This window comes from Vidua chalybeata, chromosome 11 (assembly GCF_026979565.1).
Source record: "Vidua chalybeata isolate OUT-0048 chromosome 11, bVidCha1 merged haplotype, whole genome shotgun sequence".
Classification (NCBI taxonomy): Eukaryota; Metazoa; Chordata; class Aves; order Passeriformes; family Viduidae; genus Vidua; species Vidua chalybeata.
In genome coordinates this window covers 2,429,969-2,457,905 of record NC_071540.1, presented here as the reverse complement: position 1 = coordinate 2,457,905, position 27,937 = coordinate 2,429,969, and the positions used below count along the sequence as shown (strand labels likewise).

Sequence of the window (27,937 nt, the reverse complement as noted above, 5' to 3'; positions counted from 1 at the left end):
CTGCTTGGGATTAGTGTTTCCACTTCCTTGTCTTACCTGCTAATTTATGTCGAGTTGATACTGTTTCTGCAAGTTAAGAGATAAGTGTAGTGCATCAAACTATGAATACACACACATTTCCAGGAAGTTACATATCAAAGTCATCTGCTAAAGTGTCTTAAATGTGTAGATAGGCTATAAACAGCAAGCATCTCTCACTCTCACTCATTCTTTGTGGTATTTCAAAAATAATGGGTAATTTCCACTTCAGTGGATTTGATTACCTGTTGCTCCAGTGGACTTTAATTGATAGTAACACTGAACAGAAAACAGAATTGTCCATGGCTTTGTTTTAACTACCAAATCCATTATACACCTAATTTTGCTTTTTTAGTGGTGGCATAGAAAGAAGAAAGAAAATCCTTCCAGAACTTCCTAAGAATGATTCTGCATGGTAGATTATAATGTGCTTTATGGATTATTGACTTTTAAAAATACATGTTGATACTCTATAGACTAGCTCTGATCTGTAACAAAAATAGATATCGTAGCCTGAACAGCAAAATATGAAGTATTAAATCTAGGTAATAGATCCTGCAGTTCCTTCAGGTGCTCAGTAGTTAATGAGTGTAATATCCTTCAGAAGCATGGCAAAGTGAGCATATGGCTCAAAAACTCCTGTGGCATTCCGGGATCAGCACTGGGAGGCAGGAACAGGGAGCTGTAGGAATTGGAGATGGATAAATATGTTACCCTGTGAGTTACCTCCTTGTAGTGAGTTGACCCTGGCTGGACTCTGGGCACCACCAAAGCTGTGCTCTCACCCCTCCACAGCTGGACAGGGGAGAGAAAATAGAGTGAGGGTTCATGAGTTAAAGACCAGGGGAGACCACTCAAGAAATACCATCAAAGGCAAAACAGGCTGGAATTAGAGGTATTAATTGGATTTATTGCTAACAAAATCAGAGCAGGATAATGAGAAGTAAAATAAACCCTTCCCCCCAGCCCCCTCTCCTTCCCAGCTCTAGCCCCTCCCCTGATGACACAGGGAGACAGGGAATGGGGCTTCTGGTCAGTTCATCCCCCGGAGCTTCCCCTGCTGCTCAGGGAGAGGGGCTCTTCCCCTGCAGCACTGTGGGGTCCCTCCCATGGGAGAGTTCTGCAGGAACTTCTCCAGCTTGGCTCCATCTCACGAGCAGCAGCTCTCTGTGACCTGCTGCAGCCTGAGTCCCACCCACGGGCACACAGCCCTCCCAGCCCTGCTGAGGAGTGGGTGTCTCTTTCCAGGGGTGCAGTGCTCCAAGGACAGGCTGCTCCAGCCTGGGAGCAGGGCCCTCTCTGTCCCCTGGGTCTCCCACTGGGTCACAGCCCCCTCCAGGCACCCACTGCTCTGGGGTGGGCACCTCCCCCAGGGGCTGAGGTGGATCTCTGCATCCCTGTGGATCCCAGGGGCTGAGGTGGATCTCTGCATCCCTGTGGATCCCAGGGGCTGAGGTGGATCTCTGCATTCCATGGGTCCCCAAGAGCTGCAGGGGCACAGCTGCCTCACCGTGATCATCACCAGGGTCTGCAGAGGAATCCCAGCTCTGGCACCTGGAGAACCTCCTGCCCCCCTCCTCCACTGACCTTGGTGTCTGCAGAATTGTTCCTGTCACATGTTCTCACCCTGCTCTTCTCTGGCCACAATGACAACTGTGCAGTAACTTTTTTTTTTTTCTTTCTTAAATCTGTTTTCCCAGAGGTGTTACCACCACTTCTAATTGGCCCAGCCTTGGCCAGAGGTCCATCAGTCTTTGGAGCTGCCAGGGATTGGCTCTGCCAGCCATGGTCCTTCTGGCAGCTCCTCACAGAAGCCACCCCTGTAGCCCCTCTGCTACCAAAGCTTGGCCATGCCAGCCCAATACACTCCTCCACCTTTCTGCTGAGGTTGGACCGTACTGCTTCATGCTCTTGTTAGAAATTGAGGCTTTAGTGTCTCTGTTTTGTTCTCACAGGTCAGTTTTGTTTTGAACATCTGTGGTAGCTCACTGGTGCCATCAGGATTGACAGGTCTGGGGCTGAGTGATCCTGTAGGACACTGGCACCGGAGCTGCCTTGCTGAAGGGTAGCTGCTTCCCCAGCCACGAGGGACTGTGAGGAGGAGGAGCTGGTGGGCAGGGTTGCTCGAGCCCGTGGAGTGGTGGGTGACCTGTCTGACACCACAGCCTTGATGCCTGCACTGCACTTGGGGCTGGGAGTTGGTGCCTGATCTGGTACCTGCCAGGAGCTCTGTTTGGGGCACCTCTCTGTGCCTTTGGGCCCACGTGGCTGCCTGGATGTCACAGTTTGCAGAGTGGCAATTCATACCCAAAGTTTAAGACTCAGGCTCTCACACAACACAGTTTTTCCTCATCACTGTCCAAACAAAAGATGCTTAAAATTCTCCCCAGCCAAAACACCCTGCAAGCCGAGCAGGGTAATTTCCACTTCAGTGCCTGCAGCAGTCCTGGGGGTGAAGATGTCTTGGATTGAAGTGCAAGAGCAGCAGGGGTGGAGCCTCGCAGGCTTTCTGCAGCACAGGGCAGCCAGGTCGGGTGGGCACTGACCGTGCTGCAGCCCCTGCCTCTCCTCAGTGCCGCTTCTCTCAGCTGCAGAAGGGCTTAAAATCACTGCTCAGAGAGCAGGGAGGGAAGGTGTGGTACAACCATACAACCTAATTGTAGCTGAAGTTTTAAACTGAGGCAGATCAGAAAACCTCCTGCAGCCAGGTGTAACTTTTAGCCACGTTCCTCGCTGCACCAGGCGTGAGGGAGCTTGTGTCCTGGCAGAGGCACTGCCTTCCACCTCTCTCTTAACTAATGCCAGGCCAGAAGGCAGAAGACACCCATCTGCTGGGTTACCCCTGTCCTCCTCTGGCCAGCCTGGCCTGCTTTTCAGACAGGCTGGGTGCTTTAAGGTACCTCCCTGGGGAAAGCAGCTGCAGGTACTTTCCCCATTATGGTTTGCTTTGCTGGGAGCTTGTGCACAAATCCAAACAGTTTTATACAAATAATGGAAATAGGAAAAACGCTACTGGGAAGGTCTGAGAGCACTGTGCACTGCCCACTCAGCCTGTGCTGCTTCAGCTGGGCTGTGGCAGTGCCAGCAGAGAGCTGGCACAGCACTTGAGAGCCTTTCCACAGTGCTTTGCCAGCCTTGTGACGGGGCAAGGAGCAGCCTCCTGACAGACACAGCTATGTGAGCAGCAGTGCCAGACACAGTACAAGGCCTGTCAAGCACCTCTGCTCCAATTCATGACATTTTTTCTCTTCCAAGCAGATAACAGTATCTATCCTACCCACCTTGAGCAAATATTTGAGAGATAAGCAGCACTGTTTGTGCTCAGCAGCAATGACTGGACTCTGCTCATCACCGGGGACGCTTTGCTGGTGTGTCCTGCAGGGCAGTTTCAGGTCATGCTCAGTGTCCCACCTCTTCTCCCTCTCTGTGGCATTTACCATAGCCACCTCCTCCTCCCCAGCTCCACAGCCAGGCCCAAAAGCCAAGTAGAGCTGAGAGCCCCCATAAAGCACAGGGAGCTCTGCAGAGCCCGTGTTGGCTGCGCTGTGTGTTTGCACTGGGGCAGGAGGGCACACGCAGGGCAGGTTCAGCAGGGAGGACACCTGGTGCACCACAGACCCACCATGTTTGCAGGGCCCACAGACAGGCATTTCTCTCTTCTTCCCCTGTCCTCCCATAAAATGAGGAAAGAGACACGTTCTAATGACAGTTTGCTGAAATGTGCGTTCCCCGCTGATTTGACATTGGGCAGAAGAAGTGTCTACAAAATCAATTTTTAATAAATGTAAACAACTAAATTATGAATGACAAGAATATCACTGAACAGTTAAATATTAATCATGTAATTACTTAAATTAATACTTTTAGTGCAATATTGTGATAGAGAGTTGTGCTTATTCTGTGTCACTGCGCTGGCCAGACCAGTGCACAGGGGATCACAGGACCACAGTGGCCCCCAGAGCAGAGGGACCTGGGGGCCTTAGGGCCTCATGGTGCCACAGCCCCACTTGCTGGTTGTCTCACAGGTCCCACAAAACTGGGTGTTCTTCTTAAGACCTCTGGAACCAGATTTATTAGGAAAGAACTTGTATTTTCTGTTAAAAATAAAGCTGTCAAGAAAATAGCTAAACTGGCCCAAACCAGAGAGCAAACTGCCCCACCCGAAAAACTTTTCTGTCCCAAAGTGCCACGAAACTCCCCAACAGCTGTGTGTGATGTGCAGACCCGCAGCTGTGCTCAGTGGTGATCTTAGGGAAGACCAGAGGTGCACTGGAGGGAGCTGGGGGTGCCAAAAGCCCTGTCTGCTTCTAAAATGGAGCTGGGTTGATGAAGGAGGTGGTGTGTCCTGAGCTCTGCTGTGGGGGCTGGACTGACTGCCCTGCAGGCCCCCTCTGTGCTCCTGCCTCCACAGGTGCTGCAGGGAGCCTGCAGGCTGGAAAATTGGTCACTAGGATTAAGGGGGGAGCAGCCTTCTGTAGGTACTTGCAGGCAGCACAGGGCTTCTTTCCTTGCCCAAGAAACTGAGAAAAGAATTTACTGGCACTCTTTGTCCATGTGGGTTGGCTGTCTTTGTTGTTTGTTTTTAATCTAATAAAAGAAGATCTTAATATCATGGTAAAATTGGTACAAAGCTAGAAACTCGCCCCTCGGCATTTTGGCGTAACATTATTGAAAATGTAAAAGCCTTTAGCAGAAACAACAGAAGCACAAAGAAACACTAGGAATGGGATCAACAGGTCCTGTTCTGGCTCTCGGGAGAGGCAGAGAAGTGCACCCAGCCGGGGCTCGAGGTGCCAGGCTGGAGCTGGACACCAGCCCTGGTGGCCGAGGGCAGGGAGCCCTGGAGGGCTGGGAGCCCTGGAGGGCTGGGGTGGGCAGCACTGCAGAGCAGTGAGCAGGCAGCTGGGAAGAGCCCCTTGCTGGGAGGGCAGGAGCAAGCCAGGAGGAAGAAGAGGTGACTGGGAGGATGTATGCTCTGGGCAGATGGTGTGAGCACAGCAGGGCCCAGCCAGGGTGGTGGAGGCAGTGCAAAGACACGCTTGGCATCCTTAGGCTGGCAACTGCTGGAGTTGGTCCTGGCTCACTCTGCTCCCTGTATGGAAATTAAATATTGGACACAGATTATACAAGTGCTTCTAAATTAGAAAGTGAAGCATCTCTTGGAGGAAGGTGGGAGTGCTGAAGGAGTGCTCATTGTTCAGACTCGCCCTTTGCTGCAGGATCCCAGTGCAGCTCTTTTTGCCTTGTCTCCCTTTCCCTGTGCCTCCTGCCTCTTCACAAGCATCACTGGAAGTACCATTCCTGCATGCCATAAGCAAGTGCCTCCTGAAAGTGCTAATTTGTCCACCAGTCCAGTACTGGTTGCCATGACCACTCATAAAAACAACCATTTTCAGGGTGACTACTGGCCAGTCTGAGCTGCAGCAACTCCCCGTCACTGTTAACTCACGGTGCACGGTGGGTCACCGAGGGAGCAGCTTCCTGAGGCTGCCAGCCAGGCCGGTACCTTATTTCTGGTTGACCATCAGCAAGTCTGTAGAGTGCAAAGGCCTTCCTGTCCCCTCCTCTTGCTGACTTGCCAGCTCTCTGACAGCCTGAGTGCATTTTGTCCCTGTGTGAGGCATTTCGTCCTGGCCACCAAAGACCCATCCATGGAGAGCTTCGTGTCCCGGTGCAGAGCGTGGAGCTACTCCCGGTCACTGTGCTCTTTCCCACAGCTTCACACACGGTGAGCAGCCCTGTCAGGAACTGTCCATCTGAAGCTGCCATTTGAGTTCATTTTGTGCTCTCACAGCATTGCATTTTCCGAAGGACTTTTGCAGGTATGGTTTGAACTGGTGAGACGGGAGAGGCGGGAGCTCTTTCCACATGCAGCATTACAACATGCTGCAATGAAGTTGGTTCTTGGAACGTAGCAGCCCCCTAAAATGTCAAATAAATCCTTAAACTATTCATCACTCTGTTTTTGGGGTGGCAGTTAAGTCTTTCAACACTCTGTGAGTTTCTTTCCCCAGCAGTAATTTCGCTGGTGAAGAAATACAGCTCAGGGCACTCCACAAAGTGGAGCCTCAAAATTCATGTTTTGTTTTCATTACCAAAAAAATGCTTTACTACATTAAAGAGTGTCCCATTAAAATTTTGTACCCTGTCTTCTCTGCACCCTGTCGTTGTTGGCAAACCTTCCCCTGTGCCGGTGCAGAGCAGGGCAGCTTTGCTTCTGCAGACTCCCAACAGAGAAAGGGCAGCAAAGGGGAGGAGGGTTCAGCCACAGCTCAGCTTGTTCAGATGTAACATCTCAAAACTTCCAATAGCCATGCAAATTTACTCAGTAAATGTATGTACTGAACCTTAAGCTATCAGTGCTTCCTCTGCTTTCAGTGTATCCCAGCACAGCACACTGCCAAAGGAAATAAATTAACTGTCTGGTTCCTGGAATAAAGTGTAATGCTGTACAAAGCAGTATATTTAACTGTCTTGGGCAAATGGCCCTAAAATAACAACAAAAAAGAGCACAGTGAATTACAGGAGTCTTACTGAACCTTGTGATTATTTAAATTAAATGTTGCAGGTGAACTGGATGGTATCCTCTGATACTGTAGGAACGCTGGAGGTTGGAGAAAACAGTAAATGTTATAATGAGGGTTTAGGAGAGCACTTGGTTATTCTCACAAGTAACTCAGACTAGCTGTGTGCTGGCATGGGCATCAGAGCAGGCAGTACAACCTGGAGCTTCCTTAATTAAGAGGGCAAAAAGGTTTTTTAGCAAAATTCAGTGGAGACTTACCAAGTCCATTTCATTTATTATTTCCACATTTTATTGAGATATAAATGGTGCATTAATAAATTTACAACCATATTAGCCAGTTAGAAGATCAGAGCAAGGTGCAGCTGTGGGCCAGGGCCCAGGGCACGGGCAGGAGCAGCAGCAGGGCAGTGGGGCAGCAAACCTGCCCCTTCCCAGCACCTGGATGGGCACTGGCATCACTTCCAGGTGCTCCCCACGCTGCTGGGCTGAAAGCCTGGCGTGGGTGGTGGTGCTGGGAGGAGGGAGGCAGCGAGGCTGTGGCTGCAGCATTCGGCAGCAGTGCTGGGCATGGCCTGCAGCAAGGCTTGATGAGCTTGTTTTCCAGGGAAGGGGAAAGCCCTGCCCTGGTCTCAGCGAGGCACACGGGGGATTTCATGGGCCGTTTGAAGGGCCGGCTCGATAGTGAAATCCAGCCAGTGTGGGATGGTCTCTCTGGGAAATGGAGGAGTCCTCAGTGGCAGGATTATTTAAGAGTCGACTTTGAAAGACGAGACACTCTGCAGTTGGGAACAATGCTGCACTGTCAGAGAGATGGACTCAATTACTTAATAGGTCGTTGCTGTCTGTCTCCTGCGTTTTCCCTTTCAAGAACATATATTCAGCTGGGTTATTTCTCATGGGAAGACAAAGCCTTGTGAGAGAAGGCAGGCATTTGGAAGGGAGAGGCTGGAGGAGCGGCAGCCAGGCAGATGCCTGGTTTGCTCCCCCTGGAGCAGGCTCCTTGGGACTGGAAAAACCTGGAATGGTGTAGCTGATGTGGTCCTTTGGTCCCATAATCAGCTGATCCCCCGGTCTCAAGTCTTGCTCCCATTTTTTTCCCTCACAAAAGATTTGCCATGGCTCATCCCTGCCAGGCTCATCCCCAGGACTGCTGGTGGTGGCACTGTGGTCCCACAGGCTGTGGGGCTGCATGGGCCAGTGGTTTCTGGTTTTCCAAAACGTTCTGCATTGGCTGGACACTGACAGGTCCATACAGCTCGTCTCAGTGCCTGGGCAGCCTCTCCTTCAGCACAGAAAGGCTTGGGTGGTGTTTGATCAAATGCCAGCCAAGCTGGAGGCAAACTCATGGCCAGGAACCCGTCCTGGAGGAGCCACTTGGTTCCCGGCTAGCAGGACGTGGAGGACGGGGATGTGTCACAGCCAGGGACTCGTGCTGTCACCAGGATCCCTCTGCCAGCCGTGGGCTGAGCGTTCCAGGGTGCTTTCCTGCTGGGACCGTGGCCTGGCTGAGGCAGCTCGAGCCTGGTGCCAGGGCAGCCACTGCCCTCGCTGCCCCCACCCAGGGCACCTCACCTGCCCTCGTGCGCGTGTTTGTCACCAAATGAAGATCCTGCATTACCTTATGCACATTGAATTGATGCACCTAAATTGGTTGTTCTTAAGCCCCAAGGCTGTAATGAGATTTTGTCTCTTTTGCCCATTTCTTTTTCTCTTCTCTTTTTTTTCAGAATAAGTCGTCTGTTTAATGGCACAGAGCCGATTGTCTTGGACAGTTTAAAACAACATTATTTCATTGATCGAGATGGGGAAATTTTCAGATATATATTAAGCTTCCTAAGGACATCTAAGCTGCTGCTCCCAGATGACTTTAAGGTAAGGAAAGCTACAGTCTGCAATCTGTTTTTTCCTCCCACTCTGTCGTTTGTTTTGGGGCAGGTTGGTTTGTATGCTTGACCTAAACACACTTAACTAAATGTTGCTGTTTATTTGTTAGGATTTTTAGTACTTGTGTATTACACCAGGGATGCTATTATTTAATAAATGGACCAGTGGTTGTCATGGATACCAAGAAAAGCTAAACGATGAAGCTTATAGCTAAATCAGTTTTTCTAAACTAATTGTATTTTCTCACATTTTTAGCTTATTTATCAGGGTATAACAACAATTAAGAAGCAACGTCAGCAACTTGTACTTAGCAGGGTTTAATGCTCAGAATCTGAAAGAAATGTTTCAAATTTGGTTTGAACTGTGTAAATCTTTTTCTTGTTGGTGTAAAAAAGAAACCTTTAAACAAGCCCATGAGGGTTTGTGTTAGACAGAACCAAAGCAGATGCTTTGATTTCAGGAAGTAATCTGCTCATAGTTAATGTCAAAATATTCCTGGGAGATGGAATTGACTGAGGGCTTTTTAAGGAGCAGGACATTTTTTTGTATGAAGTCATGGTGCTGGTTGTTTCTTTGCAGGCCCTGATTGTTTAAAGGTTCTTCTTTTGGCCTTGTTTGTTTGGCTTTGCACTTAGGAAACTTCCAACATTGTCACCCTCTTGTATGAAAATTGGAAGACAAAAGTGTCCCAACTGTAGATGACAAGATTGAACAAAAACACTTATTCCAGGATGAAATGATGAATAAATTGGGATGGCAGATGGGGATCTGCTCAGTTAGAGGATGCAGAGCATTGCTAGGAAGGAAAACTCCTGCTTTCTCTGAAATGCCATTTCACTTTGTTTTACTGGCTAGGCCACAGGATCCCTTGGTCAGTTGTGACTGAGTGAGTCCAGAGTGGTGGTGGCTCTTGCTTTGGAGTAAAGCTGGTCCTCGTGCTGCCAACTCAGCCATTCTCACCTGAGTTAGGAGGGTAATCATGTCTGACCCACCGTGGGAGGGTCTGCAGGGGCAGGTTTTGGCAGTCCTGGTTTGAGCTCCAGCCCAGAAGGGCACTCCTGAGCACTGGTGTTCCTGGTGAGTGGCAGGTGAGCTGGAGAAGTGCCCCGTGGGATGGATGGGAGCCAGAGAAATGAGGGCTGGGTGGGAGAAAACTCTGCAGAGAAGAGAGAAAACCTGTGTGTAGAAGTGAAGCTAAAGACCAGAGCAGTCCCGGGGGCTGTAAGATGGATCTTGGAAGGGGTGGATGGAGAAGGGGGAGAGGTGCAGGAGAGATGCTGTAGCAGCTGTGTTTTGGACAGTCCAGTGGGACAGTGTGAGAAGAGGCCACACCTCGAGTGCTGTGTCCAGTTCTGGCCCCTCAGTTTGGGAAGGAGGTTGAGATGATTGAACATGTCCAGAGGAGGGAACAAGGCTGGAGAGAGGCTGGGAACACAAGTCCTGTGAGGAACGACTGAGGGAGCTGGGGGTGTTCAGCCTGGAGAAAAGCAGACTCAGGGGTGACCTTATCACTCTCTCCAACTCCCTGAAAGGTGGCTGTGCTCAGGTGGCGGTCGGCTCTTTCTCCAGGCAGCACTGACAGAACCAGAGGACAGTCTGCAGCTGCACCAAGGGAAATACAGGTTGGATATCAGGAAAAAGTTTTTTACAGAAAGGGTGATGAAGTACTGGAATGATCTGCCTGGAGAGGTGGTGCAGTCACCATCCCTGGAGGTGTTTAACAAAGCCTGGATGTGGCACTGGGTGCCAGGGTTTAGTTGAGGGGTTGGGGCTGGGTTGGACTCGATGATCTTAAAGGTCTCTTCCAACCCAGTGATTCTGTGAACTCTGTGAAGAGAGGGTAGGAGAGAAGAGAGAGGTGGTTTGAGCTGATCATGGCCTCGACCAGCACCCAGATTTCAGAGGTGCTCAGTCACAGAAGCAGCAGGATTTGGCTGGAGCCTGGAGGGGAGAGGGCCCGTGGGTGCCAGGGCATTGTCTGTGCAGCGAGCCTGGCGGGCTGGAGGCTCGGGGGGCCGGCGCTGTGCCCGCTGCTCCACACCATCCCTTTGCACAGGGGTAACTGCATTTTATTTAGTTCCTCCCTGGGAGAGCTTTAGAGCAAACCCCAGGCTAATGAGGGCTCAAGAACAAAGCAAAGCATTGCTAGGTAGGGAGTAACTAAATCAAAATGCATAGAAGAATGCACTCTAAAGCTGTATTAAAACTGCACTGTAAACGGATTTAACTTCACAGAAATTGTGTAATTTTGCCAGCATGATTAAAGTGACAGAAGACAATAATCAAAGGCAGCAAATGGAATCACTCGGTGTTTCTAAATGCAAAACTCTATTTAAGGTATAAAACCTGACAGCTTTTCCAGTGAGACTTGCATTAAATGTTCTTTATGTCAAACAAAGCACTATCAAGTGTTTTGAATATTTATTAGTTTTTACCCCTTAATTTAATCAAGCAGTTTATTAGCCTCAAGGTTTAGCCAAGTTGCTTTTCAACTTGAATTGCTGCTCAGATGGTTATTTTGGAAAGTTTGGAATGTTAGTACCACACCAGCATTATTGTGTTTGCTATTTCAGTGTTGTTTTCAGACTAAGTTAACACTGAAATGCAGAGAAAGTGGGGTGTGTGTTCCGAGGCTAGTGATTCTTTATTATCAAGTCTGAGTGGTGTGTTTACAGTGAATATTAATTACACTTGCAACTACTACTAAGACAGAACTTGAAAGTGTCTCCCAGGTCTTCCTGCTGAAAGTAGCACTCCTATGGTTGCTGTAATTTTCCTGGGTTTGGGGGATTTTAAGCCACATGGAGTGTGCTGAGGGCTGAGTGTGTGGCTGGGTTCTGCTCTGCAGCCAGCCCATGCCAGGCTGGTGCTGGTGTCTGGCTGGAGCTGCTGCCAGCTGCCCCTGCCTGCTCTGGTTCAGTGTGCCCTGCGTGGGCACCGTGGGCACCCCTGGGCCTGGAGCAGAGCACGGGGCCAGCTCAGCTCTGCCCCACTGCTGCTGGGGGCTGCTGCCACGGGAGCTGCTCCTCCTCTGGTGCCCAAACTGCCCTGCCTGGCTCTCCCCTGCCACCACAGGGGCTCCCCCGGGACGAGCAGCACGTGTCCCCCCCACTGTCCGTGCCTGACTGCACACAAAACCAGGAGCTGCCGTGCCTGCTTGTTTGAGACTCACTCCCTGCTCAGAGAGCATCAAACAAAAATAGACATAGGCAATGTGTATATTGTTATTCCCGCTCAAAGAGGGCAGGAGCACAAAGGCACAGGACATCTGAGTTTTTATGTGGATTACAGAGATCACCTGTAGCACCAGAATGACAGGGCCACCTCTCTAATTTATTAATACAGTTACAAAATTTGTGTGCTTGCATCTCAATTCTTCTCAAACTGACCTCAGGAAACAGTGCAGTTGTCATTGTAGAAGTGAGCAACTTTCTTTCATAGCCAGGAGTCAGATCTTCACAGCACTAAAAATATAAAAGAAACATTGAGTTAGGATGACAGTTTGTTGTTTCATGTAATAAAGAATAACCAGCGAAAAATGGACAGAAAGAGCCATTTCAGCCTGTTCAGGAGTCAACATTAGGTACAAAAATAAAGGGTGTCTTTGGTACTGAGAGAACAGCACCAGGTGTGTGGGACACATGGTGTCAGCCTGTGCTGGCTGGCTGTGCCTGGGCAGCAGATCTGTGCCAGCCCATTGGCACTGGCATGGAAACAGCAGCACTGCTGGCCTGGAGGTCACACCTCCCACCTCCTCCCCAGGAAGATGTCAGCCTTGTCACAGGTGACTGCCAGCATTTAGCCCACTTGAAATCCACCACAGAAAAAGCTTTTCTGCTGAACAAAAAGCAGAAAATTATTTTGTGAAAGGCAAAAGGCTGCATCTTTAAAAGATCTGTTTATGTTTCCTGTGAGATCTAAATGTAGGCCAGAAGCTGTGTCTGGAGAAAGGCTGTGTGCATCCCACCTATCTGTCTGCTCCCTTCTTCAAGTGACCTGGCAGAACTTCCCACTAGTTCCTGCAGTAGCTCAGGAAGCTGAAGGCTTGTGGTAGCTATAAAGGCTTTTTGTGGTACTTTACAGAAAAATTAAAGGCTGTACTGGCTATCTGCCCTTTCAGTCTATCAAAGAGCACCCTGCTTGTGGCTGCCACTGGTGGTGGGAGTCACCTCCAGAGTAAAATGTGTTCCTGGGCTAAACAGAAGCAGTTCCACTATCTGTCATAGTGCTTGGCTCTGGTACTGCTGTCAGGGAGCTGGGAACACAGGGAAATAATGCTTGTAAGAAATGGGAGATGCATTCATCCTGCAGGACAAGGAACTCCTGGGTGTTGTACAAAATCTGCTGGGGAATGCTGCCTGCTGCTCAGCACCACTGCCCTGCCAGCAGGCTGGGGCCCCTGTGAGAGGGAGGCTGCAGGGGGATCAGGGCTGCTGTGGGACAGAGCTGTGCCCTGGGGCTGTGCCCAGTGTCACTGAACCTCTGTGCCCTTGGCCACCGTGGCTGTGCCAGTGGGATGTGCCTCTCCTGGATGGGGCAGGAAGAGTCATGTCTGCATCTGCCTTTGGTAACTTATCAAAACTAACAGCATGGAAATGTTCTCAAGCAGTTCCTGTGGCACGTCCCTGGCAAGAGCTCTTGTGGGTTTAATTCCTCTGCTTTACATTTCATATTAAACTTAAGGAATTCTTCAGGGTAGGATTTGATATCTGCAGTGCAAGGGTGGAAGTACCTATGCCAGTGTTACCTGGGCATCCCAGGCATTCAGTGCAGGCAGTCCAGAGCTGGGCTCTCCCAGGCTGGTCACAGACAGAACTCTGAGCAATGTGTGAAACCTGAGGGAAAAAATTGTGGGCTTGGTGTGCAGAGCCCACAAGAACCTGACCCCCATGCTGTGAGCCACTCATTCTGTATTCCTGGCTCTGTGAAACCCTCTTCCCTCCCTGAACACACTGTCAGATTCCCTCAGGATGCCCCAGTCCCTCCCTGCAGAAAGGCCAAATGTCCCAGAAGAGGAGCAAGGGCAGTCTTTGCTGCTGCTGGCTGTGGGCAGCAGTGCAGTGGGGCAGTGCAAGGTGTCCCTTCCCAGCACTGTCACTGGTGGACAGCAGTGATTTCTCTTGCTACAGAAAACTCTTTTTTATCCCCTCCACTTGTTACTGTGCTACAGCACAACAAATTGCCCTTACTGGCACTGCCTGGCAGTAGTGCCCTGATTCTCTGAAATCACACCTCAGCTCCCAGGGCCTGTTACAGGGCCCTTCTTCAGGTGCTCAACCCTTCCCATATTTGTGCTGAACCCAAGAGTGGAACAGACACAGGCATGAGAGTCTGACTTTAGAGATTAACCCCAACACAGTGGCTCAGCCCTGATTTCCACACAGCCCCCTGAAGTGTGGCGCTGTCATTCTGGGAACAGTAGTGGAAGAGCTGTTCCATTTGAAAGCAGGTTTTCTTCTCACAAAATGGTATCAGAATGTAAAATTTATCCTGTTCATTTTAGGGCAAATTACAGATAGCAGAGTCACTGAAAAGCTGCAGTTGTTGGGGTGGGCTGAGTTGGCTGTGGGAGAAGTAAGGGTGGTGTGATCTGGGTTTTGCTTGTTTATGGCATTGCTTTTCTGGCCCGAGGGTGCAGGACCATTGAATGCTGTGATTCAGGATACTGTCAGGCTAGTCCAAAGCCAGGGAAGTCAGAGACTGTAATGTAATGAGCTTTGCATCCAGCCTCAGGAGCCCTGTGCTGCTCTCTGCTCTCAAAAACGAAGGGCTGTTCTTTCTATCACTGTCCCATCTCTTCTTAGCACATATTCACTTGATTGATTTTACAAATAATACCTTATTTTATAGTGTCCATGAACCCAGATACTCTCAAACTGGTTTTTCAGGACCTACTGAAAACAGCAGATGACTTTCCATTGCCTTCAGAAAGTACTGGGTGCTCCTGTCCACTCGACACCATTACATTTTTCCTTAGCATTGCACGTTTCCTTGCTTGGAAGAGCAATCCATGGCACCAGCAGATGCCAGGTGAACATTGGGCAGGCCACTGCACACACCTCTGTAGTGAACACAGTTCAGTGGTAGACTGTGCTGATCCAGTGTCCTGTACAGAGACTTGAGAATTCTTTTTTCTATTTAAGCCACTAATCCCTGTAGGCTTAAACTATCCCCTGTTCAGTTCCCAGGGAGCATCACTGGTGGACAGAGAAAAGCAGTAATGGTTCAGCAGAGTGCCAGTTTTGGGAAGGGTGAGAACACCTTCCATCACAGGACGAGGCTTTGGGGCTGATGCTGTCTTACCTGAGCCCAGGTGGTGCAGGCAGCCTCCACAGCTCTCTGCCTGGCCTGTTCCAACACTGCTTGTTGGTTGTTTGCAGCATGCTCTCTGCATGATTTCTTCTTTAATCTTCTGTGTTTTCCATCTTCAAGCTGTCCTGTGAGAGTGTTTGTTGCCCTCATTTGTTCCCACTTGCTCTTATCCCTCTTCCTCTCTGCTCCTCTTATCCTCCAGTCCTTTTTTCTCCCTTAGCTGTGTGCACATTGTCCCAACCTCAGCAGACATCAAAGAGATGTAAAGGACTGGATGTCCCTTTTGTAAGTCGATCACCTTACCCTGTCACTGTGAATATTCATGTGTCTCCAGGCTGCAGGCAGCCCTGGGGTGAAGGAGCACCTCCACTACCAGTGGGTCTGTGGTGCCAAATCTGAGCAGAGATAACTGCTTTGGTTCAGTAATACCCTGCAGCAGGAGATTTGACAGGTTAATTCCAAACCACTAGGTAGAGTCACACCTTTTTGTGCTGCATGTTCATTGGCCTTTGATTTCCCCTCCTCCCTGAGTCCTGGGGCAGCAGCACACCCATTACTTTTCATGTGATTTTGGTGCCCATTTCTTGATTGCTTCTTGTCATATCATTCTTTCCAAGCCAAAAGATCTCAGTCATTTCAGCCTTGATTTTTCATTTCATTTAATTTATTTTTCATTTCACTGGTGTAGAACTGGCCTTTGTCCCAGGTGTTGACCTTCAGCACACCCCATAAAAGCACCTGTGGTGCAGCATTCCCGTGTGTAAAGAGGTGCAAGAGCAGGGAAAGCAAAGCCAGGTCTCTGCAGGGAGGAGCTGAGCTCTTGTTGCTCCTCTTCCTCTGGAGGAGGCTGGGGGAGCAAAGTTCTCCCAGGAGCCTTGTCCCTCTCCTCCCCATCTGGCTGGGCCTGGGGGGCTCAGCTGCCTCCTCGGCTCTGGGGGTGCTCACACCCTTTGCCTCCATGGACTCGCAGATACTTCAGCTGAGGTGGGAAGATCTGTCAGAATCTGATGAAACAATCACTGAACTGGGAATTGGATCAAACTGGGAATTTGAATTGCCCAAAGCCCAAGTGAAGTGATGGACAAATGGCAGGGAAGAACTGCTTCTTTTCAGCCCTTGGAGCACACAGCTGAGCTCCCAGCCAGCAGGATGGTCACTACCTCCGTGTAAATTACCAGGCTGCAAAGTACACTTGAAATACATGAATAGTCATAAACTGCAGGCAGCAGCTCAGCTGCTGTAGCTGAATTTCAGCCTCAGCAAAGACAGGTGAGAAGTGAAGCTGAACTGACATCTCCATCTCCTATCGGGTGTGAGAGGCGACAGCGAAGCCTGAGATGTGCTGTGAGATCAGGAGTGTCCGAGGCCACGGGTGAAGAGCAGGGCTTGGAACATGTTCTCTTACATCAGTGAGCTTTGTTTATTGCAGCCAGCTATTTTGATTTCTTAACCCAAGAGTGAAGCCTTCTGGCATTGAGCTTGTGGGATAGTAAATGAAAGGATAATTCAGTGCAATGGGAACTTCTCAGTCAGCTCAAACGATTGAACACCAGCACCGTGGGGTTTTCTGTGGAGGTGTGAGTACGTGGGTACCTGTTGCCTTTGCTCTCTTGCTGACAATACATAAGCCTAAGTAGGTCAAACAGGAACAATACTCATTTTTAAAAGAGAACTATAAGCATTTCTAGTTTCTCTCTCTCCCTCTCTTTTTTTTTTTTCCCAGGACTTTAATCTTTTATATGAAGAAGCAAAGTATTACCAGCTGCAGCCAATGATTAAGGAACTTGAGCGATGGAAACAAGAGAAAGAACAAAGGAAACATTTCCAGCCTTGTGACTGCTTGGTTGTAAGAGTGACTCCAGATCTGGGGGAAAGAATTGCATTGAGTGGGGAGAAGGCTTTGATAGAAGAGATCTTCCCAGAGACGGGGGATGTCATGTGCAACTCGGTGAACGCGGGCTGGAACCAGGACCCCACCCACGTTATCAGGTTTCCCTTGAACGGATACTGCCGGTTGAACTCGGTGCAGGTAATGAACAATGAACGGCCTTTCCTGCTGCCTCCGCCCTGTCTGGGCTGCTTTTTTACTATGCCTTCTTCAATTATATGCAAATTATTTGCTTCTGCCCAATTACTTTCAGTGCTTATACTGCAAGGAAACAGTTTTCTGCCTGGTGAGATCACAGTCTTTCAGGTTTTCCTAAGTCTAAGCAGAAAAATACATTTAGATTTTGTGTATGTTAGTGCCATGCTGGCCTCATAATGGTGTTATACTGATAAATGCTAATTTTTTTCATCAATGTATAGCCTTTGGCAGTTTTTTTTTTTCCCTCCAAAGTGCCTCTAGGAAGAAAGAGAGAGTTCCAAAAACTACAAAAAAAATCTCCACACCATTTTATAGAAAATGCAACAATGTGTAAATGCATAATTTATGTCTCACTCATAATTAAATGATGGTGCCTGCGGGATGGACTTAAAAAAATTGATCTCTGCACTTTTTTTTTTTTTCAAAAGGATGTTCTATAAAAATTGCCCAGAGTATTTTAAACAAAAATGTATTTCATTTTATACTCGGAGTTTTGACATTAGGTTTAAAATTAAACATATGAAACAAAAGAAGATAACTGGACAGATAGGTGGATGGCAGCAGGAATAAATACGTGGTCTGTGTTTAGGCAGCAGCCTGTGGGCAAGCAGTGCCATTTCTCAGGGATCAGCAGTGCTGCAGCCAGAGCTCTGCTGGGGTGGCTGTCCTGGGGCTCTGGGCAGGAACCAGGTGCCCTTAACTTGGCTTTCATTAACACGGGCAACACACAGCTCTTGCTTTTCCTGTGTTCCTTTGGAATACACTAAAAATGCTCGTGTGATGGGATGGGAAGGGAATCCTAGAGGGGAGTATTTCCCAAGTTACCATCCTCTGCAGATGGGCTGTGGATGTGAACTGGGCTGTGGGAAATGCCATGGCTGTCTTGATAAACGCCCCTCTGGGCAAAAACCCCCAGAAGAGCTGGTCCATGGGCCAGGCTGGCTGGGCTGGCTGGGAAGGGACGTGCAGCAGCAAGGGAGGGCAAGACCCTGGATCTGCCAGGCTGCCAAGGGACATCTTCAGGAGAGTGTCCTCAATGTGTAAAGGTGGGTGGAGGTAACAGTGACCCCCCTGCATGGGCAGCATTCCCTGTGCCCCCTTGGGTCAGGACTCCCCAGTGGTGTCTTTGGTTGAACTTCACCAGGCTGTGGTTAATTCTGCACAGTCCTGAGCAATTTTTTTGTTCCCAAAACACTTGGGAGGGTTTGGGGTGGGGGGTGCTCAGAGGCAGCTCTGTTTTTGGCAGTGGGACAGGGAGGTGTCCCAGTTGCTGTGCTGGAAGGAGAGGGAGCAGTTCAGCTCAGGTGGTGGCTGGGGAAGAGCATTTGTGTCCCAGCCATGCTGTCCATGGGACCCTGCTAGATCACACAAGCTGAAACCATAAAGGTCATGGTGAGCAGCTCAGCTGTGCCTGGCAGAGCTCTGGGTGCCCACATGGTTGAGCACTCAGCTCTTTTATCCAGTGCTGGGACTCCTGGGATACATGTGCTGTATGTGTAGTAAAAGCTGAACACTAATTACTGTTACTATTTGAATGTGTTTTGAATTCAGTCAAAATTCAGACAGAATCAAAGGGTCTCTTTGCAAGTTCATGTTGTGGAAAAAATTTCTGTCAAAGAGTCTACAGTATAAGTAATCCTGTTAAATTACATCATTTTACTAAATTACATCATTTTACTATATAATTAATAGAAAGTGTTTTCAGACACTTTCTGGAAAATGATGCATTTCTGAGACCAAAGGCTGATGAAATCAGCAGCTAATTAGCATTGGCTCTGATGAACTCTGGTCAGCACACAGGCACTGCTCTTCCCCCTCCAAGGATTTTTTTGGCAAAACAATATTAAGTCAAAAGCTGGAAGTACAGTGAGGCAAATGCACAGACTTAAGGGAAATGGGTAGTGGTTGGAAGAGCAGAATTGCTTGCAAAGAATCCCAAAGAGCAACACAGGAAGCCTGTCTGCTCTTTGCTCAGATGATACATTATTTCTGCCTCCCTATGCTCTGGTCAATGTATTTGGTAGCACAGTTGCAATATTTACACATTTTTTTCTATATTTGAAAAATATTGTCATTACATGCTTTATATCAAGAACTGTGTATATAAAACAAAGAACATCAACACCTAATAGGTGAAAAATAATACAGTAACTCTTAATTGTACACCCATCCAACTCCTTGCAATAGTTCTGGTGGGAGTAATGAATTTACCTTAGAGAAAATTCTGTGATGCTTGTGAATGTTGAACATTAAGTCTTCATAATTAAGAATTTATTTGTTAATATTCTGCACAATTTAAATGAAAGGATCAGGTTTCCATTTGGAAAACCTCCCAACAAAATCAGATGTGCTTGGAGTACTGGAAGACAGCATATATGAAATCCGAGCACAAATCCCTTATTTAATAATGTGCATGTGTCCCTGTACGTGGGAGAGTCACAGCTGATACTCAGTTTTTGGCATATTCTCTTTGGAGATTTTCAGCAAAGTAGCAGAGATGGTCACTGCTTTCCGCCTGTTTGTATCTTACCTTCAGAAGAAATGAAGTGTATAGAGTCAAATTCTCTAATTGGGATTTAAACCTGTCCATGTTCAAAATGCTGCTCAGTCTCATGCATGGAAACACCAAAAGGAGCCTTTCTCCCTAGACCTGCACTCAGCCTCATCCCAGTGACACTTAGAAGTGCAGTATTTAAACATCCTCAGCACTGTTCACGGGACTTGGCCTGTTCTGTTTCTTGCTGAGAAGACTGATGATCCCGAGGATGTCAGCACCAGACCAGCCTGCAGTCTGGCCCTTCCAGCACACACTGAGCAAAAAGGAATCGCTTTGTGCGCGCGGTGCTCTGAGGTGCGGTGTCTGTCTGGACTGGGTGTTTGCAGAGAGAGGCTCCATGGAAAAGAACCCTGTGTTAACATCCAACTTTCCGTAGCTTTGGTCTGAGGCAAGCCAAGGGCACCCCCCTGCTTGTTTTGTCTTACAAGCAAATTGATTTTAAAAACTTTTTAGCAAGGATTTTGAAGTCCCATCTCTCTCAAAAATCTTACCTGCCAATCTTCTGTTCCACTATCCAGTTCAGTGGGAGAAGCCTCTTTTCCCATGGCTGGGTTGTCTCTCATCTTCATCCTGTCAGGGCTAGGAGCAGTGATCATAATACAGGCAGAATATATTCCAGCCTGTGAAACAGCAGCCTGCTGATGTCTTATTCCTCCCTCTGTCTCAGACTCCTCCTGCCTTCCCCTCTGAGGAGGAACAGTGCTGGTGTGTGCACCCCATTTCTGTCCTACAGGCCCCATACAGCCTGGGTGAATAAGAGGATGAAAGCTTTCTTTCTCTGTCTTAAATGTATTTTATTAACCCACTCTCCTGCCTCTTCTTTTCTTCTCTCCCCCTTCATTTTTCTTCCATACTCTGGTGTGGTTTTTTGATCTTTCAGTTCTACTACTTTCCTGCAGTGTAGAGTATGTAAAAATCAGGGCAAAAGTCAGGGAGATTTGGCAGATGTGACTTTCTGAGAATGTTAAGTCCCTGTGTCCCAGGGCCAGGCAGAACTCCTCAGGCAAGCTGATTTCCAGCAGACTCGGCATGACTTAGGCAAAGCTCTGCTGGAACAGCCTCTTTCCTTTGCCCGTCCTTAGAGCCAGGGTAGCAAGAGAAAAACGTTTCAGTTAGCCCTGAAAGCCAAACCCTGGATTAAATGCAGATGGATAACACAGGCAGCCCCTAAGGAGGGATCGGATGGATTACAGGCAGCAAATGCTGCTGCCATGGTTTGCATTGCACTAGGACACCACCTTGGACACAGCCGTCCTTCCAAAATCACGCTCCTGGAAAAAGCAAAGCCAACACTCAGGCAGTAGAAACGATGCACTGAGCAATGCACAGTGGCCTCTGGTGGGGCTGTGTGAGGGCAGGGGCAGTGCTCTGGTGGAAGCACTGACGTGCTCACAGTGAACTGAACACTGACCAAACTCCTTCCTGAGCCCAGGAAGGTACAAGCTGACTGTCTGGAGGTGGATGTGTGGTTTAGACACTTCTCTAGGATGAAGAAGTAGTTTGTAAAGGGCTTGGTCTGGGTTGCTGTGTGTTCAGCACGGTGCTGGTGCTGCTGTGAGCAGGATCCTTGGGTTTAATAAACCATGGGGTCACTTCCCTGTTCTTCCTGCTGCCACAGTGGGAGCCACACTTCGGGTGTGGCTTTTGGGAGAACAGCACAGGCTGCTCCTTGATGGCATTTATCAGTAGAGAAAAACACAGCAACCATTTTTCCAGGCTGCTGCCGAGGGCTCAGGAGAGCCTGAGCGCGACCTGCATTGTGATCTGCCCAAGGTGGATCTGGCATCTGCCCTCACCTGGCTCTGGGAGAAGCCTGGTGTGTCCTGCTCTGCTGGGAAGCCGAGAATCAACACGCGCACGCCTGTGGAGAACGGCCCCGTTCCCCGTGCCAGGAGCAGTATGTCCTGGGGAAATGTGCTGTGTGACAGTCACAGGAATTAAAGTTGCCTCTGGCTTCCTTAAATTCGTGCATCTAAATTGCACCAACTTTTCTTTAGAAGGAGAAGGAGAAAATACATATTTGGGCAGTACGTAACCTCTTTCTTGGGCCAGAACAAGTCCTGGCTCTGCATCCTGTCCCTGCCTTGCTTTGCTCCCTTCCAGCGAGGGCAAACAGCTGTGATTGCCACAAAGATCTGGTGGATGTGTCATTTGAACTCCTAATACATTTTCATCTGCCAAGGAAGAGCTTCTCAGCCCCCCTGTCTCTCAGACCGTTCATATTACTAATGAATAATTGGCACTTTTTATTAGAACTTAAACCTGATGTTGCTTTCTATAAGGAGTGAGAGCATCAATATCACCACAGTCCAGTATTTTACTATATAATGTACTAAGCTGCTCTGCAGAGTGCTTATTTCTTTGATTAATTTTTGTTTTCTAGAGAGGTTTGCTGAGAGCAAGACTTTAATCACAGTATAGTCATTTAACAATAAGTTATAGAATTATAGCTGAATAATATTCATTCAACGAGGACTCAAAAGATGAAATCCATCATTTAGATCTGGTGCTTCCGAATGCTTTTATCACTAAAATTTGCTAAATATTAATCTGATTTTTTTCCCTCCACATTGCAGGTGCTCGAAAGATTATTTCAGAAGGGATTTAACGTGGCAGCTTCCTGTGGTGGTGGGGTGGATTCCTCCCAGTTCAGCGAATACGTGCTGTGTCGCGAAGACAGACGACCACAACCCACCCCAAGAATCAGAATAAAACAGGAGCCCCTGGACTAGACCCTGCCCGTGCCCCCTTTGTAACCGTAGAAGTGTTTAATAGTCCCTTATGTGAAACACTAAGGATTTGCAAAACAGTATTAGCAAACAGATTTTTGACTTTATGTTGCCCATTAGTGGTATTCTGAAACTACCTGTCACATAGCCAGCCACGGAATGCGTTTGGAAAACCGGCTGTCTGTCGTTCACGGTGGAGTTCCTGAGCACAGCCAGCATGGCAGGGCTGGGATGGACTTTGGGCTGACCAGCAGTGGTGTGGAACAGGCAAAGCTTTGGAAACCCTGGCCCTGGACTGGACTTCTGCAGCAAGAGCCATGGAAGCAGTGGAACCGACCAGCAGGAGCCCAGGGACACCCCAGAGCTGCCTGTGGGGACGGGGCCGTCTGCGGGAGGAAGAACCCCAAAAACTGCACTGAGAACCTTCCCTGACTGCCGCCCCTCCTCCATATCAGACGTGCTTCACACCCCCAGCATCACAGTCACCTGGTGATTGTACTCACCCACATGAGTAAATGGCTTATTTTTATACTGCATTTCCAGCTGAGGTCTCTCTCTGTGAACAGGATCCAAAACCAGAAAAGGACTGATTGATAGTCACTGGTGCTCAGTACTTAAACCCCCCCACAAACCAAACGAAACAAGTGACAAGAAATTGGACAGGCCCATTTATGGCAATATTTGCAACAATAGGGATCTGGAAGCACAAAATGAAATGCCATCCACCATCAGACGAGGGTCACATATCCCACGAGGAGCTGTAGCTCTTTTAAGGCCAATCTTGTTTTGACACAGCAACTGTTAAGTTTTGCATCATCAAAGAAGCATGGTTCTACCAAACAAGCCACCCCTTGTTAATCATTTACTAACCATGTTAGAAGCCTACATTCAGTAGGAAAGTTTAAGGATTTTGGACAAGCCCACTCTTTATGGGTCTGGAATTCTTGCAAAGAGTTGTTAAAACCCTGTATTGCCATTGCCAGATGAAAGCAGGCCGCCTTCGGTTTAAATTGCTTTATTATTTTAAATTATTATTAAAATTTGAATTCTGTAGCTGCCCTCTATCTGTGTAAGTTTCTCTGTTAACAAAGTCAGGGGTCTGTCTGCAGGAGGGTCCTGCTTCTGCCAGGACTTGGCACTGACTCACAGGGCTTTCTAACTCAGGAGACAGCACCGTGTTTGCAGGTGCAAGGCTATAAATAGCATTCTGCTAAATCCTGTTTATTGCTGTTTAGCATGATTGGGTCCTCAATCACTAATTCATGTGTTAATCACAATTTAGTTTCTCCCACATTAATTTATAGAATACTGTTGTAGATGATGAATTTTAATGAAACTCTTTAGATGCATAAATATGGCCAATGGAACAAAGGACAGAGTATTAAGTGGTCAACAGTTCTTAATGCGAACTGATTGCAATCAGGCAAAACTTAAAAGTCACGTTTAAGACTAGTGTTTTCAAAAGCAATGAGCTGTACTGACTATCCAAGGTAAAATCTAGGCAGGGGTCTAATTTTTGGAAAAGGGCTGGATACCTGTCCATGGAAAATCAGACCTCTGCAGGTTTTCTCACCTTGGTCACCCAACTCGGAAATCTCTAATGGCAATCCTGGCCGGTTGGCCTGCTACCTTAGCAGAACAGTTGAGCAAATCTGTCTACTTTAAGAGTTGTAAAGTTATTTTATTTTGTGGTTTTATACTTGTACGACATTCTAAAGTTGCTAGGCGTTGCCATATTTGAATATATGGCACAACATTCACCTTTGTATGTAAGATATCTGTAGAATTGTATATTATACATTTAATATTGTAAAGAACTTAACGTATAATTGTCATGTATTTGTGTATGCACATTTCTTATACAGTACTTCATGCCATAAACATTTCTGTAAAGTAAATGAACAAAAACAAGCACGTAGGGTGGAACACTCACTGTATCTCCCATGTTGTTTGAAAGAGGTGAGAATTTTTGATTGCGTCTTCTCCAGCCCTTTGCTCCATTCAGCTTGATGTAGCCACGTCTTACAAAAAGAAGTGTTTTATTTATTACTTTCATACCTTTAAGTCCAAAGTATCCCTCAATAGTCTATTCAGGTTCTTGTTTTTATCCTGTATCCACTGCTGCCCTGCCCTCTGGCACGGGGTGAGCTGAGCACTCCTGGCAGCACACCCTGTCCAGTTCTTACCTCTCAGCCAGGGAATAAAGGTGATATTCCATCCCAGGGGCCTGCTCCTGCCCCTGGTGCTCTCCCCAGGCAGCTCTGGGGAGCGCAGACTGGGATGGTGCTTTTACACATCTGTGGAACATTGGAAGTATTTGTGGTTGGTTGGTTGCTTGGTTGGTTTTTCCTCAGTTTGGTGTTTACTGTATTTTTTTATGGCTCAATAAAGCAGCTCCCATAGTTGGGGCAGCTTTGCTGAGGTGGCATTGGAAAGGGTTCCAGGCTGCGCCAGCCGAGTTAAATGTGAACTTGAGATGGAAAGTTTAAACCATGACATCACAGCATTGACTGCAAAACAGCACAAAGGCTAGGAAGACATGTGGAAACAATCACTTTCTTAGAAGAAATATGCCTTTAAAGAAAGAAAAAGTTAAGCTAGGACATGTTCTTTTAGTTAGTAACTTCAGGTCACTTATTTAAAGATTATTACAGTTTCATTTATATATTTTTTACTTATTTCCCTATATTTTTAGACATCAATATCAGCAAAAAACTGATTTGAATATCTACTTCTGGCCTTAAACCACAGCAACATAACTTAATGAAGAACATTGCTCAGCATCACTAAGATGTTTCAAAGCACCACAGATCCCCAGCAAAGCCGTGGTGTGCAGCCAGCACATGTTTGCGTGGCGAAGGCCAAGAAGCAAAGCACAGCCTGGTGTTTCACCTGATCCCATTGAGCAAAACTGTTCTGATTCGCTGTTGCTGAGCACTGGCCCCGTGCTTGACGAGCACGAGGCTTCACGAGCACTTTGTGTCCGGGCTGTCACAGCTCCAGTGGCAGACAGAGTGAGAGGGAATGTTCTGTTGTGCTTGCGGGGCTCCTCGCTCGAGAAAGCCACTGCTGAGCGCATCCATTCTCTGTACTGATGGCACCGAGGTTTGTTGACAATTTTATTAGATGTTTCACAAAGGATAAGAATCAGCACAACAAAACATTGAAGTATTTGGTTTTAATATTTGTTTGTGGGTATTCTGTTAATATTTTAATGCAAAATGTTTCTGACCAGTGCTTAAGAACTACAAGACAATGTGAAATTCATGTTTGATAAATTAATACTGTATGTCACTCGATGTGTTACTTTAGTAAATTGTTTTATTTCTTTACAAAATAAGTACAAATAAGGGAGTATGTTTTCACACAAATTGGGGGTATTTACCAGTATGTACAGAAATCATCAAAATAACGTAACTCTAATAAACACAAGGCCTTTATAAACAATATGTACAAATTATCAATACATTTAAAACATAACTTTACACTTCCTGGCCTTAAATACCTTATGAATAATCTTTTGGCTAAATAGCAGCAGTATAAATTTTCTTCTGCTTTTCATAAACCTTAAAAAATAATTAAAACCTTTGTTTTTAAAACTATTGGACAAATAGTTCTATTTGTGCTTTCGCTATGGTTTCCCATCAAAAAAAATATTGCCTCAAAAAAGTGGCAAGCATAACATAGTAAAAATGGAGAAGATAAATAAGCAAATGTCTCCCTTCCGTGGTACTGTAACACTGCTAACTCTGCAGCACAGCTCGTGCCTGTTTGTGTCCCACTCGATCCCCATTTCTCAGACTCGCACCGGCCTCGCTCGGCTTCCGTGTGGGCCCAAGTTCTGCTTCAGCAAAGCATTTAAAAGGCATTCACCCCACCTTTAGGTATTTAAAAGGCATTCACCCCACTTTAGGTACTTACAGCTGCTCCTCATGCTTAAAGCCACGTGCCTGCTCAGGAGCCTCTCTGGCTGGAGCCGTGGTCCAGTGTCCAAGGCAGAGCTGTCCTCGCTCCAGGTGCCACCGGGCTCACCACTCTCCCCACTCCAGGAGTGGAAGCGACCCCCAAAAACCTTTACAGAAACTTTAAAAATCCATATAGAATACTCTAAAATCTTTATTCTCTTTTAAAACCACCATTAAACCATACTATTTGCAATAAATAAATTAACATTTTTTTTTAGAAAATAAAACCCAACTTTGAATCTCGTTACTAACCAACTGCTACAAATGCGCAAAAGGTTGATGAGATTTAGAAAACAACTGGAAGCAAGTCAAGGTAACTCAGCTGAGAGCCTGCACACAGATTTCATACACTTAAGATTTGGTTCAGCAAATGGCTCAGGAAATGAGCTGTGCAGTAAAAGCAAAAATCCTAAATATATAAAATTTGTGGAAGTGTGCAGTGGCTGGTACCTTGGCTGTGCAAAAAATTGCCATTACAACTAAGTTAAATAGCAACAGGTATCACCATGGTTATTGAGACAGTGCTAGTAAACTGAAAACAAAACAAGTCCAGCACCGGGAGTGAACACTCAGGTCAACACCAAGGCTGGGACCCACTCCTGTGAACCTGTCCCAGGCCTGGCCAGGAGATGGTTTAGGTGAGCCATTGCATTTGTGTAACTTCAACACCAGCTATTTCAACCTTACCTAAAATGGCCAGATGGAGCAAGAGTTCAATGTTGATTTTATTTGTGGAGTTAACATTTTAAAACCTTTTGCACATTTTTTTGTCATTTATATATATATATATATATATATATATATATTTTACATAAAGGGAATTTATTGCATGTGTCTGACAATTTTACAAAACAAAATAACTGGAACATTGACTTCTGAAAAAAATAGAAGGCACATTAAAATGACAGCTTTCAAAGCAAGTTGAACTTCTGTGGAGCAATCAGTACGACTGTTGGCTTTATTTAAGCAGAGCTCGGTAGAGCAGGAGGGAATGGCTCATGTCTCGCTCCTGTTCCATGTAGAAGATGAAGTCCCTGAGGTTGACTCGTGTGATTTTCTGCCGGGGGTACTGCCGGGGGGAGGCCGTGCCCAGCCCGGCCTGGCTGCCCCCGCACACCCCCACGCCCTGCAAGAGAACACAGCACAGCTGAGTCCTGCAGCAGCCACGGCTTCCTCCTCTCAGGGCTGCAGGATCCTGTTAAACAGCTTCACTGCATCACTACCAGCCTCATTCTGAACACATTACATCAGGGCTTTTTTACTATTGTTATTTTTGCTGTTCTTCTGAGTCTCAGCGAGTTAACCTGAGCAAAGGCCTCAAGTGCAAACACGTGAGGCTAAACCTTGTTTGCTTACAACACAGGACAAATCCATCCTGCTACATTCACTGGAGACGTATTTGGCCAGTTTAAATTCAGGAACAAAACGATTTTCAGCAGATAAGGTCATTAATATATCAAATGTGTGCACTAGCCTGCTGCTCATCCAAGGACTGGGAGTGGAATATTGGGAGTCCCCACAGGGACCTCAGTTCTCTCCTCTGGGTCTGCTGAAGAGGGGGGCTCAGTGTAGGGAGATACTCAGCAAACAATCAAAAACTTAAATGAAAAATATCACAAAGACTCAGACATTATGTGATCATAAATACAAACATTAGCATACTTGTTTTGACAACTGTGTTAAATAATTATATATTTTTTAATTGGTTCATTGATACTGAATTACTGAATACCTCATCCTGGCTTTGTATATAGAGAGAAAATTCTTAAACTGGGACTGAGAACACTGTGAACTGAATACTTAGAAAAGGAAAGGACATAATTACAGCCCCTGCAGTCTCAAGGAGTTTAAACTGAAACC

At 47.2% G+C, this 27,937-nt stretch overlaps 2 protein-coding genes across 5 annotated transcripts in view; one reads left to right on the top strand and one right to left on the bottom strand.

Annotated features, from left to right (window-relative positions):
* The window catches only part of KCTD15 (potassium channel tetramerization domain containing 15), a 46,834-nt gene extending 21,514 nt beyond the window's left edge, over positions 1-25,320 (top strand). For all 4 annotated transcript variants that reach the window (XM_053952701.1, XM_053952702.1, XM_053952700.1 and 1 more), the window contains 3 exons: positions 8,272-8,416; positions 16,464-16,769; positions 21,960-25,320. In XM_053952701.1, coding sequence (XP_053808676.1) covers positions 8,272-8,416; positions 16,464-16,769; positions 21,960-22,115 — 607 coding nt within the window. In that variant the 3' untranslated portion in view covers positions 22,116-25,320. The remainder of the gene's footprint in view (positions 1-8,271; positions 8,417-16,463; positions 16,770-21,959) is intronic.
* A 95-nt stretch (positions 25,321-25,415) lies between these two features.
* Positions 25,416-27,937, bottom strand: part of LOC128793483 (transcription initiation factor TFIID subunit 4-like) — a 147,817-nt gene continuing 145,295 nt past the window's right edge. Inside the window, exon 15 of the mRNA XM_053952694.1 lies at positions 25,416-27,203. Coding sequence (XP_053808669.1) covers positions 27,036-27,203 — 168 coding nt within the window. The 3' untranslated portion in view covers positions 25,416-27,035. The remainder of the gene's footprint in view (positions 27,204-27,937) is intronic.